General features: G+C 52.4%; 1 protein-coding gene across 1 annotated transcript; it reads left to right on the top strand.

The window, feature by feature from the left end:
- Positions 1 to 4,189: 4,189 nt before the first annotated feature.
- Positions 4,190 to 13,222, top strand: LOC106803275 (uncharacterized). Its single transcript, XM_014794224.2, is given in 3 exon segments — positions 4,190 to 4,314; positions 7,018 to 8,040; positions 8,043 to 13,222. Coding segments are annotated over 2 exon segments (1,092 nt in total). The 5' UTR covers positions 4,190 to 4,314; positions 7,018 to 7,083; the 3' UTR covers positions 8,178 to 13,222.
- The last annotated feature ends 1,391 nt before the right edge of the window (positions 13,223 to 14,613 follow it).

Here is a 14,613-nt window from a genome sequence, read left to right as displayed (position 1 = left end):
TCGATACGACTCTGGAACAGAAAAGAACCTTAGAGGAAAAATGGGGAGAGTGGATCAAGTTTGGAGTTTAGTTAATGGTATCGTACCAATGTCATGGTCTTTGTTTTGACACATGTGCTATGATTACATGAGATGTTAACAGTTGGGGAAGCTGGGAGGGGTGTGTGGGAGCTCTCTGAACTACCATTGCAACTTTTCTGTAAATATAAAATTATTCCAAAATAAAAAAGTTAAGGGCTGGCCCCGTGGCGTAGTGGTTAAGTGTGTGTGCTCAGCTGCTGGGGGCCCGGGTTCGGAACCCGGGCATGCACCAACGCACTGCTTGTCAGGCCATGCTGTGGCGGTGTCCCATATAAAGTGGAGGAAGATGGGCACAGATGTTAGCCCAGGGCCAGTGGCATGATGTTAGCTCAGGGCTGATCTTCCTCACACACACACACAAAAATTACAAAAAAAAATCCAGGTCTTCAATTGCATTTATTTACATCTTTGTATCTCTGTTTCTTCCTCTGTGAAATGGGGAATAAACAGCACCTGTTTCACAGAGCCATTGTGGGGATTAAACAAGTTAATGCTTTTAAGAGCCTGGACCAATGCCTTCCTGTTGGAGGCACTCAGCACGTGTTAGTGTCTGTTACTATTACTGTTGCTGTGATTCTGATTGTTCATACCTAAGTGCAGAGGCCTGGACTTGACCCCCGACATTCTGATTTCGATAGTCTAGGTCCGAGCCCAGGAATCAGTATTTTATCCAGTGGCACCGGGGTCTTCATGCAGCTGGTCTGAGGCCTTGACTTTGAGAAGCGCTGGAGTGGAGGGCAGGGAAGAGGCAGCCAGCCTGGGGGACAGGCCTGTACTAGAACACGGCACTGGGACAGTCCCCCTGGGAGCCCATCGTCTGGTGCCCCTAGGGCAGCCACTGCTGCAGTCCCCTCACGCAGCACCCTCCCCTCGTAAGCCTACCAGGCATCTGTTCTGTTTGTCTCCTCTTCATCCCATTGGTGACAGAGAGATTCCTGCCCTAGGGTTATGGGGATGGCCCCACGTGACACCTGACACTGCACAGATGAGATTGACAGCAGTTTATCAGTCACAAATATTCATAGCCTGGGGGAGGAGGACACAGAAGTCCACCCAGGGCCACAGGGGGGTTGCACTCAGGAGCAGAGTGACCAAGAAGGGGCTGTGGGGGCAGGCTTTTGGTGTGAGCCTCGGTTCCTGTGACTGGCTTATTTGAATAATTCCACAGGCTGGCAGGGAGGTGAAATTCATTATGTTGGGGACTGGGTGTGGTGCGGCTGGCCGGGCTGAGAGGGGAACTAGCTGGGGGGGAGCCTTTCCCACTGGGTTGAGGACAAGGGTGGCGAGAGCAGGGGACCTCACGGTTAGGGCTTGGGGCCTGTGAGGCTCAAAGATCTTAAGGCACCACATGAAATTTTAGATCTTACAATACAGCATCCTGACTAGTTTTTAATTATTCTGCAAGACTCAGGAGCTGCACTATGTGCCCCTTCCCTGCACCTCCCCTGAACCCCCAGGAAGTCTAGGGGTTGGGAGGCACCTTTACTGGACTCCTCAAGCCACTGAGGCAACATTTCCCGCCCACTTTCCCTCTGGGTTGTAATGGTTCTGTCTGTCTTCCCCTCTAGGCTGTGAGTCTGTGGGGCAGACACCATGTCTGATTGTCTCTGTGGACCCAGCTGCCAGCCCCAGGACTGGCACCCAACAGGCTTCCATGATTGTTGGATGAATGGAAAGCCAGAGTGCAGGGCCTTGCCCAGTGCGATGGATGAAACGCGGTCATATTTGTTCTTGGCAAATGGGACTATGTCTTTTTCCCAGCCCCCTCAAAATCCATTTAAAGGAAGAGTGGTAAAGCAATAGATAAAGAAATAAAGACTTTCCTAGACTCCTCAGGGGGTAATTTCCCATGCTCGAGCTCCAATGACTAAACAGGCATGTAAAAACTTCTCCAAAACCAAGCTTCGTCTGACTTCCCAAGTCAACCTAACTCCATTAAAGGGGGTGTGGGTGTGGCTGTGTTGGCACAGGTGCATCTGAGCTCACAGGAAGCTGTTCTCTTTTCTTACAGCAATTTGGGTACACATGGAGTTGCTCCTTTAATAAATAAGAAGAAACTGCTAAAAGCCACAGAAACCAACGGCGATGGTGATGACAGACAGATGGAAGGGAACGCCAACTCCTTTAGATAAATCAGGCAAAAATGATGGTACTGTGTCCTTTGTCCTAGTGAAACCCAGTACTAACTAATTAGTAAAAATTAGTTTATTACAAGGAAGAGGTTCTATATGCTCACCAGAAGCAGCCCAGGTGGTTGACGTTAGCTTTTTGTAACTTCTACTGCATACCTTTAAGGGCCTTTGTACATCCGATCACTCCTTCTCTTTCATGGTATGGTGAATGTAGCTCTCTTAAATTTTATTTAAAATTGAGTTTTGTTAATGTGTCAGCTCATCACAGCAATCGATGTCAGATCCCCCCTCCCAGTTTTATTATGATATAATTGTCATATAACATTATATTAGTTTAAGGTGTACAAGATAATGATCTGATACATGTATATATTGCAAAATGATCGCCACAAGTTTAGTTAACATCCTTCACCTCACATAGTTACATTTTTTTTCTTGTGATGAGAACCTTTAAGATCCACTCTCTTAGCATCTTTCAAATACACAGATGTCAGACTTTAATGAGCTGGTGAGAGTTTACCAGGTGCCCGAGTTATTCAAAAGCAGGATGGGTGCTTAGGGAAACCCCTTGAAGAGCAGTGGTTCTCATGGGGCTGCCCCCTAGGGGACATGTGTCAGCACATGGAGACATTTTTGGCTGCCGAGATAGGTGGGCAGGGTGGAGGTGTCGCTCCTGGCATCTAGTGGGTGGAGGCCAGGGAGCTGCTCAACATCCTACAGTCCACAGGACGGCCCCACACCCAAGAACGATCAGACCCGAATGTCAATAACGCTGAGGATGAGAAACAAGGTTCACTTTCTTCCTCTCCTCGCTCCAAACATAATGTCCCAGGCTGCTGCCCGGCTTGTTCACTGCTGTCTCCTCGGCAACTGGCACTTATTGCGCATTTGATAATGACCTGTTGAGTGACTAAATGCCTGTCATCGAGGCCCAGAGCACGCAGGGGGAGGCGGGGGTTCCTGAGAGCTAGCACTGACCCCGCTTGCTTGAAGACAGGCGTGAAATGGCAAGTCTAGGTTTCCAACCAAATTGGGAGCAAAAAATAATAATAAAAAGGAGTGAATGAGTTCCAGCGGGTCTCTGAGCGCTTACTAGAAAGCAGGCACCCAGCCACAGTGCTAGGTGCTCGCACCAAGATTCTTATTTAAATACGGCTTCCACAACCCCACGCAGACGGGTCACGACAGCCCCTCCCGTCCCAACCCCGGGCTCCTCCCACGACCCGCCCCACGGCCGCCTTCCCCATGCGCATGCGCTCACTGCCTCCCCGCAGGACTCAGCGCATGACGTCACCACGCAAGGGGCGGAGAGCGAGCGAGCGGTGTTACCATGGTGACCGCGACGCGCTCAGAAACGTCCACAAGTGACGGTCGAGCCCCCCATAACAGACCCCAAGGCTCGCAAACTGGCGGGCCACTCGCGAGGCAGGACCTGGGAGGCGGGGCCAACGAAAGAAAGCAGCAACGCCTGGGTCGCGGACATTTCTCACTCCCATCAGCGACCCTGTCGCTCGGCGGCCACTTCCGGATCCAGGGTCGGGTCGCCAGCTCCCAGCCCGTCCGCAGCGTGCAAAACTACAACTCCCAGAAGACTTCGCGGCCACCTCCCTCCTTCCTTCCCGCTTCCCCAGCAATAACTGCTGGCCAAAGCATTTACAGGCGCTTTCTATCCATAGAGTCATGCCTCGATGTAAGTATTTGTATCGCAACCTCCTTTTTACTAACAGGTGCGCCTCTCGTTTCTCTGCCCCTTTGAGACTACAATACCCAGAAATCTCTGGGCCGCTCTTCCCCAAGCCCTCAGTTGTAGGGTTGCCTTGGAGACAGCGAGACGCCGGAAACCTGACCAATGAGGCGGGGCCAAGCTGGAAGAAGGATTCCGATTGGAGGACAGGCCACGCCGCCTGCTTTAAAGGACCGGTCAGGGGTGCACATGCGTATTGCGTTGGCCCCGCGCGCATTCTCTGTCGGGGAGGCTGGGGGTCCGCAAGGCTCCGGCGAATGGGCGATGTCGGAGGTCGAGTTGGGGGGAGGCGGAGTCTGCGCGTGCTCAAGGCCTCGCCCCCAAGCCAGGAGTGCGGGCTCCGAAGTGCCCCGGGAGGTGAGTGAGACCTCCGGCTCCCCTGCCCCGGTTTCGGGATGAGATTCTCAGTCTCCATGGTAACGTTCCTTCTCGCTCGCATGTGACGTCATAGCTCCCCCTCTAGGGGGAGGGGAGAGAGCAAATTTGAAAGTCGTGGATTCTGAGCCGCGCCTCCTCCTCCGGGCCGCCCACCCTGAATCCCCCACCCAGCGAACGGTGGGCCGGTATCTTTTCATCCTTTCTGGGCCTCGGTTTCCTTTCTCGTGAAATGATCTTGGGAGCTCCTCCTCTGCCGCTTACTAGCTTTGGGACCCCAGGCAAGGTACATAGGCTCTGTACCTCAGTTTCCCCATCTGAAATGAGGATGATAATAGGGGCCGGCCCTGTGGCGCAAGCGGTTAAGTGCGCGCGCTCCGCTTCAGCGGCCGGGGGTCGCAGGTTCGGATCCCCAGCGCACAGATGCACCGCTTTTTGGTAAGCCATGCTGTGGCGGCGTCCTACATAAAGTGGAGGAAGATGGGCACAGATGTTAGCCCAGGGCCTGTGTTCCTCAAGAGAAAAGGGGAGGATTGGCATCGGATGTTAGCTCAGGGCTAGTCCTCCTCATAAAATAAAAATAATAAAATAAAATGAGGATGATAATAGAATTTGACCCGTAATGTTGTTGTGAGGATTAAGGAGCCTTGGGATAGTGCCCCGCACACAATGACCACTCGAGTGTTAACGTCTCTGATTGTCATCATGTTTTTTTAGGGCATTTGATCAGGTCCCTTCCCCCTCTGGGGTCTCAGTGTGTTGATCTGCAAATTCTTCATATTGGGTTTTTTTTTTTTAAGATTTTATTTATTTATTTTTCCCCCCAAAGCCCCAGCAGATTGTTGTATGTCATAGCTGCACATCCTTCTAGTTGCTGTATGTGGACGCGGCCTCAGCATGGCCGGAGAAGTGGTGCGTCGGTGCACGCCCGGGATCCGAACCCGGGCCGCCAGCAGCGGAGCATGCGCACTTAACCGCTAAGCCATGGGGCCGGCCCGTCGTATTGGGTTTTGTGAGCACGCAGCTTTGTTCTCAGCACACAACCGATGACTTTGTTCTCCCAGAGGGATGCTTCAGGGTTTGGTGGTAAGACACCAGAATTCCAGAAATCTGCCGTTGTCTCGTCCACTGCTGTGTGACCCCAGTGAGTTTTAACCCTTGACAAGCCCTGGATTTCCTCAAGTGGAAAATGATGGGGATGGACTTCTAATTCTAGCTTCTGGTCCAGGCACTGCCCCTAACTTTGCTTGGTGACCTTGGGCAAGCTTTCTGATCCAACGTTGCACCATCTGTGAAATAACCAAGGAATGCACAATTGAACTTGGAGGTAGCTTTCTGGGCTAAAATTGCAGTCGGTAGATCTGGTGCCCCACGCAGACGTCATCCCACTGTTACTCTCCCTTTGTGGTGGCGGAGTATCCTTCACCTCTTAGTCTCAAATAGGCCTTCACCCATTGCTCATCAGTACTTGTTTTCCCAATTGTGTAGCAAAAATGGGCCCACCCATGTTTCCCTCACCCCTTTCTGAAACAGGAGTGTTAACTAAGCCGGTGCCCTGCATGACCCCTGGTGGCATAAGGCATCGGCAACATTGAGTCATGTGGTCAGGAAGTTATTATTTTTCAGTTCCCTTTCAGGTTTTCTCATTAGTGAGGGAGTGACCGTATCTATCCCAGCTCCAATGCCTACCCATCTCTTATATCAGAGTATATCTTGTTTCATTGTATTTACTGTAAGAATCTGTTTTCTCTTTATGGCAGGTGATACTGGCTTTCCATTGGGGCAGTACAATGAAGTTTCATTATTAAAATAGTTTTTGAACATTCAGTGGTTCTTATTCTTGGTTGTACATCAGAGCCACTTGGAACTGTAAAAAAAAAAAAAAAAAAGAATACCAGCCCCACCTCTGGAGATTGGTTCAGATTTTCTTGGTTGTAGCCCAGTGCATTGTGTTTTAAAAACTCCTCAGAAGATTCTAATGTGTAGTAGGATTGAGAAATACCGACTAGATGATCTACAGAGGTCTGTTGTGCTCTCACATTCATTAATTTTTTCATTCCTAAATCCTAAAGAGGTCTCTGCTTGTCCCCCCTTTGGCATCCTTCATTTGGTCACTAGCCCCTTCATTTAAACTCATAGTCACCCCATCACCTAAACTAACAGCTAGGGACGGTTCGCTTGCCTTGCCTCTTCCAGTGTGTAACAGCTGCTGGCATTCTGTGCTGCTATGGGCTGAATGTTTGTGTGTCCCCCACCCCCGCCCCAAAATTCATATGTTGAGTCCCTAATGGCCAATGTGATGGTATTTGGAGGTGGGGTCTTTGGGAGGTAACTGGGTTTGGATGATGGAACCCCCATGATGGGTAACTGGGTTTGGATGGTGGAACCCCCATGACGATCCGGATTGGTGCCCTTATAAGAGGATGAAGGGACCAGACCAGAGCTGTCTGCATCCATTGAGCCACACGACCTCCTGGAGGCAGGAATTCAAGTCCATGTTTTATAGACGGTCGCTCAGACGTTAGGAGGTGGAGCTGGGATAAACGTGTTTGGAGCCAGGGCCCTTTGTGGACATCGCGGTGCTAAGCTGGGGAGGTGGGTGTAGGGTACTCACCCAAGAACATAATTTTTTTTTCCCCTTCTGGAAACCCCTTGGATGACATGTGCATTTTAAAACTCTTTCAGGTGGAGCGACTTAGCCGGAGGCACGGGAGCAGGGACGTTTCTGGAGAGTAAACCCATGAGGACACGATGGAGGTCACTCAGTGCCCTGAGCCCCGAGAGGCCTGGAAGCAGGACCCAGCCGACGACCAGGAGCTGCTCTTGGGGGAACTGACCATCGTGGAAGGTGAAGGCCACGGATGTTATGGGTTTGGGAGGAACGCCCGCCGGACTGTCACCAAGCCTCGGAAAACTCCTCCGGATGAGAGGCAGCACCAGTGCGCCATCTGCGGGAAGAGCTTCGAGCAGCATTCAGACCTGCTCAACCACCAGCGGATCTACAGGGGGAAGAAGCCCTTCAAGTGCAGCGAGTGTGGCAAGGCCTTCAGTTACCCCTCGGCCCTGATGGTGCACCAGAGGACGCACACGGGCGAGAGGCCGTTCCCCTGCGCGCAGTGCGGCAAGGCCTTCAGCCACAGCTCGGCGCTGCTGCTGCACCGGCGCGTGCACACGGGCGAGCGGCCCTACGCCTGCAGCGACTGCGGCCGCGCCTTCTCGCAGAGCTCTTCGCTCATCCTGCACAAGCGCACGCACACCGGCGAGCAGCCCTATGACTGCCCCGCGTGCGGGAAGGCCTTCACCCGCCACTCGGCCCTGGTGGAGCACCAGCGGGTGCACACGGGCGAGAGGCCGTACGCGTGCAGCTGCTGCGGCAGGGCCTTCAGCCAGAGCGCGCACCTAGCGCGCCACCAGAAGGTGCACGTGGCGCAGAAGGCGCACGGTTGCGGGGACTGCGGCAAGGCCTTCCGCTCGCCCGCCGCCCTGCTGCGGCACCGGAGGATCCACACGGGCGAGCGGCCCTTCGGGTGCCCGGTGTGCGGGAAGGCCTTCACCCAGCGCCCCTACCTGGCGCAGCACCTGCGTGTGCACTCGGGCAAGAGGCCCTTCGAGTGCGACCAGTGCGGGAAGGCCTTCGGCAAGTGCGCGCACCTGGCGCGCCACCGCGGGACGCACGCGTGTGCCCGGGCGCGGCCGGGGAGGGCGCACGCCGGGGAGGGGAGGCGCCCCACGAGCGCGAGGACGCCGGCGCTGCCTTGGGGAGCTCCTACCTGCTGCCGCCCCACGCCTGCGGCTTTAGGCGCGGCAGAGGCCTCGCCCAGTATCGGCGGCTGCACACCCTCTAACCTGTGTCCCAAACTGGGGGGCACTAGCTAACCGGCGTCACAAATGGGGGTTGGACGGTGGTATGGCCCACTTGGTTCATCACCTCGGAGACACGGGGTGGAATTTGGGGAAGGGAATCAACAGCAGAACCTCCTTGAGAGGCCTCGTTATGCTCCCCTTTGAAAAATATATTGGAAAGCCTTATTTTGTCAATCTCGGAGTTTCTGTGCCTCTTACTTTGGAGCTGAACATGAGACTGTAGGGATAATGGGTCATCGGGCCCCTTGGCTGCACTTCCCCGTGCGGGCGCCCGCTCTGGGCCGGAGGGTCGAGGAGGTGAGAGCACTGCTTCAGAACGTTCCTCTGTGGAGGCCAGGAGACCAGGGCCTGGGAACTTTTTAGGCATCTCCATATGTATATACGTGGGTGAATAGCTTTCTAGTCTGCCCAGAGCGCTGCATGTGCGCCAGGTACCGGCCTAAGCGCCTGACAGAGGGAAGGCATTGAATCCTTGTGCCACCCCTTAGCTAGCACTGTTGTCGCCTCCATGTTACAGGTGGGAAGACCCGGGCTCCAGAGGGGAAACCAGAGCTCAGCGCCACCTTGGCAGCTGGGCCCAAGGAGCTCACTCTTAACCACTAGGCAACTAGTAATCAAGATGACGCTCCTTGAGCCCTTGTCAGACACCCAGTGGACATTCTCTCGTCTCATTCTTCTGGCGACCTCCTGGGGCCCGGTCTCATTCTGCTTTCCCGGGTGAGAAATCGTTGGTGAGGTAGCTCAGCCAAGCCTGCTGGCCCCTCGGGGTTCTTCCTGCTGCGCTGCCAGGGGCCCGCAGTCCTCCTAAGACAGCGTATGGGGAATTGATGGGGGGTGGTCCCTGCCTCCTGCAGCATGCCCAGTCTTTGCCCAGCCCCGTGGAGGCATGAAGGTGTGGGTGGCTGCTGTTCCACTTTCCTGAGAAAGAGTCAGGAGAATGTGTACTCTTCGTGTTTTAAGACTTCATCAGTCGTCATAGTAACAATCTTTTGGCCTTGCAGGCTGCTGGATCGTAAGATGTGGTTGGCCTTTGTTCCCTGGTCCCTGGGAGGGAACCTGAAACCTTTGGAATTTGTTTTACCATGGTGGGCCCCTTGGACCACACATGAGCTTATGCTAACAAGGTGCCTTGTGGTGGGCCCCTGGGTAGCTTCGGGATGGGGGCTGGTCATGCTGGCAAGACCACCCTTGTGATTCGAGGGTTGGGGCTTTGTGATATAACCCAAGCTCCAGGGAGGAGTCGGGGCTGGAGATTGAGTTAAATAATGTGGCCGGTCATCCAGTCATCATGCCTACCTAATGAAACCCCAGTAAAAACCCTGGACCCCCAAGGCTTAGGTGAATCTCCTGGTTGGTGATAAATGTCAGTGGGCCACATCCTGAGGACACACAAGCTTACATTTGGGACTCTCCCAAACCTCCCCATGGCTGGCCCTGATTTGTATCCTTTATAATAAAACTGTAACCATAAGTATAGGGCTTTCTTGAGTTCTGTGACATTCTTTTGAGTTATCGCGCCTGAGGGGGGTAGTGGAACCTGTGAACTCATAGCCAGTCTGTGCAGAAGTGAGGGGGCCTGGGAGCCCTGGAGCTTGTGACTAGTGTCCGAGTGGGGGCGATCTTGTGCCCTCAGCCTGTGAAGTCTGGCCTGACATAATCAAATTCCCTCTAATGGTATTGTGATTTTATTTCCTTTTTTGCACATTAGGTTTGGTCTGGAATTAGTGGTCAGACGGCAGCGCTCCAGCCGAGGGTGCGGTGGGGAAGGTGATGAATGAGCTGGCTGGCTGCTTCCCCCTGTGATAAGCAAGATCTCCTTTGATAATGAATTGGGCTGCTTAAAAAACAAAGTGTGACCCCTGATCTAGACCAGGCATCTGCTTTGTCACTGCTAACTCGAGCTGCCATTTCTGGGAGGTTTTCCCGTGCAACGAGCAAAATCCTAAGACCTGGACCTGACTTCGCTCCCCAAACAGCCAACGCAGATGGGGGGGCTCCTGCTCCCTGATATAATGCATCCTGCTTACGGGTTTGCACTCTGCATCCTGTCCTGGGTCTGGATCTTGACTCTGGAGCTCCCTAGCCATGGAGCCGGAGCGATGGCAAGAGTTTCAATTCCTCAAGTTTAAAGTGGCAGATTGCGTCTCTTCCCAGGGTTGTTACAGAGTAAATGGGCCAGCAAAGGCAGCTCTTAAGACAGGGCCCAGCACAGGTGTTCAATAATCGTTGGGGATTGTTTTCCTTTTTTTCTTTTGATAGTAAATGTAAAGAGGCTAGCACATAATTGTTTTCAAAAATGATACATATTATCTGTTTAATAGAATTTGTATCAGCTAATAATAGCTACTATGTACCAAATACTCATGTGCCAAAGCCTGTAAAGCGCTTATACTACTAAACCTTCACTGCAGCCCGGTTTATGTGTTCCTCTCGACCCTCCCCATTTCACCAGTAAGAACACCAGCCTGGAGCGGCCCCCTCACTTGGGCAGGGGGCCACTGAGCAGGTGGACAGCCCAGCACACCTGCTTAATGTCAGAACCTCCGCTGTTAGCCACATTGTCTTCCTACCTCTGATACTGTAGTGATTATGTAGCATATACAGGTGTGATTTATAATAAGAAATATATATTTGGTCTTTGTCCACATTCCTGACACAGAGCTCCTAAAGCCCTTGGAATTTCATTAATGATGAGAACGATAAAGTTGCCTTTTATATGTTAATGAGGTGACTTTTGGAAAGCACCTGAGGATGGGCTGGTTGCCAAGGAAGTAACCACCTAATTGGAGGGTTGGAACTTGCATGTTGAATCAATTGCCAATGACCAATGATTTAATCAATCCTGTCTACGTAATGAAGCCTCCATAAAAACCCAAAAGGATGGGTTCGGAGAACTTCTGCGTTGGTGAATACGTGGAGATGCAGGGGGAGTGGTGCCCTGGGAGAGGGCATGGAAGCTCCCCGCCCCTTCCCCATACCCTGCCCTATGTGTCTCTTCCATCTGGCTGTTCCTGATTTCTATTATAGTAAACCCATAATCTAGTGAGTAAAATGTTTCTCTGAGTTCTGTGAGCCGCTCTAGCAAATTAATCGAACCCAAGGAGGGGGTCGTGGGAACCTCTGATTTACAGCTGGTTGGTCAGAAGCACAGGTAACATCCTGGTCTTACGATTGGCATCTGAAGAGGTGGGAGTGGTCTTGTGGGACTGAGCCCTTAGGCTGTGGGGTCTGATGTCATCTCCAGGTAGATAGTGTCAGAATTGAGTTGAATTGTAGGACTCCCAGCAGGTGTCGGGGAATTGCTTGGTGGTGTGTGAAAAAGACACACGTTGTAATTGGCATCAGAATTGGAACACGTAACCCCTTTCTGGATTCTGGAGTCCTCCCGGCCTCCAGGAAAGGCGCCATCTTTCTTTTTGACTCTAAACAAGACCAGGGTATGAGTGCCCCTGAGCAGAGGGATCTCCAGCCTTGGGAAGGTCTGATGGTGACACACGGCCCTCTTCCCTCCCTTCCCAATGCCTTTCCGCCAGCACGGATGGTATCCACCCCACAGGGCTGGGGGAGGCTTAGATGTGTTGACCTCAGTGGCTGAGGGCCAGCTGAGTAATAGGTCATTACTACTTCATGCAAATTAAAATCTAAAAACCCCTCAGGCTTATGGGTCTCAAACTGTGGTCCCCCAACCAGCAACATTTGCACCCTCTGGGAGCTTGTTAGAAATGCACATTCCCGGGCCCCTCCAGACTGTGGAACCAAAGACTCGGAGAGTGGGGCCAGCAAGCTGTGTGTTCACTGGCCCTCCAGGTGATTCCTAGGTGCTCAAGGTTGAAAATGGGGTGGAGAAGAGACAAAATTAGGATCATTAGGAAACTTAGCAGATTGGGTATTTTTTTTTTTAGCTGAGGAAGATTCGCCCTGAGCTAACATCTGCTGCCAATCTTCCTCTTTTTGTATGTCAGCTGCCGTCACAGCATAGCCACTGACAAGTGGTGTAGGTCCACACCCGGGAACTGAACCCAGGCTGCTGAAGTGGAGTGCACCCAACCCCAGAGCTGGCCCTGGGTATTCTTCACTGAGTGAAGAGGGAGAGGGAAGCACTCTACTCCGAGACTTTTCTTGGTGGCTTCTGCCCACAGGAATGGTCAGGTAGGGAGCATTAGGTGTCCTACAGACCCGTGAGAAAGTCACAAGATTCCTTTTTGTTTCTTCAAGGCTCATAAAAATTGGAATAGCTGTTAAATTACAGCACAGTCTGGTCCTTTGTAGTTGCAAAGTTTAGCAGCAACGTTACAGTATTTACTTAATCTCTTGCACCTTGGAATCATCTGGGGAGGTGGGGGCTCCGTCCCAGAGGCTGGGCTTCAGTCGGCCCCAGGAGATGCTGCACCAATTGTTTAAAGGAATGGTAGTTATGTGACAGGGTGGAGGTGTTAGCTAATGCTGCGCTGTGATCGTTTTGTGATGTAAATCTATCAATTCAACACGCTGTCCACCTTAAAGTTACACAATGTTGTATGTCAATCATATTGTAACCACAGGCCCTCCAGGACCAGTTCAACTGACCCCATCTTATCAACAGAGTAATTAAGAGTGCTGTTTCAGGAACTGAGACCCCCTGTCCAGTTCAGGCCAGTTGAGACCACCAGCCCATTAACTGGGCCTGTGCAAATGCCTGATAAGTGACCCTTTTGATGTCAAGGGGCTGAAAACTCCACTCTCAGATCATGCTAACACCACCATTTTGTGAGCATGTGTTTTATGAAGAGCCGTGAAGCTTGATTACACTTGCGCAGGTCATCAATTACCTCACCTCTCCTCACCTCCAATCATCTATCTCCTCACTGCAGACCACCCTGCCCTTCATGCCATAAATTTGCCCCAAGCCCTGGATCAGGAGACAGATGTGAGAGCATATGCTCCGGTCTCCTTGCAGACAGATCTAGCAATAAAACTGTTTTCTTTTCCCAAAAGCTGATGCTGTAATAATTGGCTTTTTTTTAAATGTGCGTCAGGAGAACCCCATTTGTGTGGTAACAATATCTCAATAAAACCAGGGGGATGGTGGGGGGTGGGAGAAGAAAGAAGCTCCCAGATTGAGAGCCAGGCATATTAGTCCAAGACTTACCTCCTCACTCATTCCTGGGACACAGAGTGCCTGCCTGGGGTGAGGGTGTCAGCTGCTCCTCGCAGCCCTCTGGGATGGGGGGGGGGGGGGTGGTCGGGTCGGCAGACAAATGAATGGGCACCCAGAAGAGTGTGAAAAGTGCTGTGATGAGGAAAAGTACAGGATTCTAAGGGGTCACGAGCAGGTAAGTCCTTCCTCCATCCAGGCTGGGGAGGCGGGGCAGGGTTACCCCAGGGACCATTTCTGGGAAGAAGTGCAGTGACATTTAAGGAAGAGAGATTTGGTGAAGGCACGTGGAGGGGGTACACTCTTCAGTCCACATCCCATGGCCCAGAACACTGCTGCAAAGGAGGCTGAGAAGCATAGCCTGGGCTCCTGGGCGTCACAGACCAGCTCAAAGTCGGGGTCCATCATTGTGCTGGACAGAGAGAGCCTGACTGCTGGGAGCAACCAGCCAAACTGCTGGTCAAATGCATCTAATAATAATAACTAAGCAACTGTGATCATAAAACAACCAAATGCCACTAGCTGAGCACACACTAGGCAGCAGAATTTCTGCCAACCACTTGACATTATCTCATCGAGTCCTTCCAGTAACCCAGAGGTGCTTTGCCCTGTTGTGTTCTTTTTTTTTTTTAATAGAAAGTTGGGTTTTATTTATTTTTTTAATTTTTATTTATTTATTTTTTTCCCCCAAAGCCCCAGTAGATAGTTGTATGTCACAGCTGCACATCCTTCTAGTTGCTGTATGTGGGACACGGCCTCGGCATGGCTAGAGAAGCAGTGACTCGGTGCACTCCCGGGATCCAAACCCAGGCCGCCAGCTGCGGAGCGCCCGCACTTCACCGCTAAGCCAAGGGGCCGGCCCTGCCCTGTTGTGTTCTGAGTCTCAGTTCCCTCTGCTGCTGTGCAGGAGGCACAACTCCCTATATGCACTATGAGGATTTAAAGAAGTGACACGTGATGCTCCTAGCACACAGTAGGACCTCAGTAGACGGAGTTGCTTTTCTGAGAGCGGTCTGGCCCATGGGGAAGGCTCGCGCGCCATCTGGTGGTTGAACAGCACATGGCCATGGTGCCACCTGGCGGCCACGTCCCGCAATTGCTCCGCCGGTCGCTGAGGGGTGTTGCTTCTCCACGGCGGTTCTCAAACTCAGTCCCCTGCGGGGGCCGCGCGGATGAGGTAAGTGAGGAGGGCTGACTGGTTGTGAGACCTGGGCGTTGCTGAGGACTGGAAAGCCATCCCAGACCTCCAGCAAAGTATTGCCGCGTGGGGATGCAGACTCAGA

Source organism: Ceratotherium simum, chromosome 33 (genome assembly GCF_057802395.1).
Source record: "Ceratotherium simum simum isolate JZ-2026a chromosome 33, ASM5780239v1, whole genome shotgun sequence".
NCBI lineage: Eukaryota > Metazoa > Chordata > Mammalia > Perissodactyla > Rhinocerotidae > Ceratotherium > Ceratotherium simum.
This window is presented reverse-complemented; position numbering and strand designations above follow the sequence as displayed.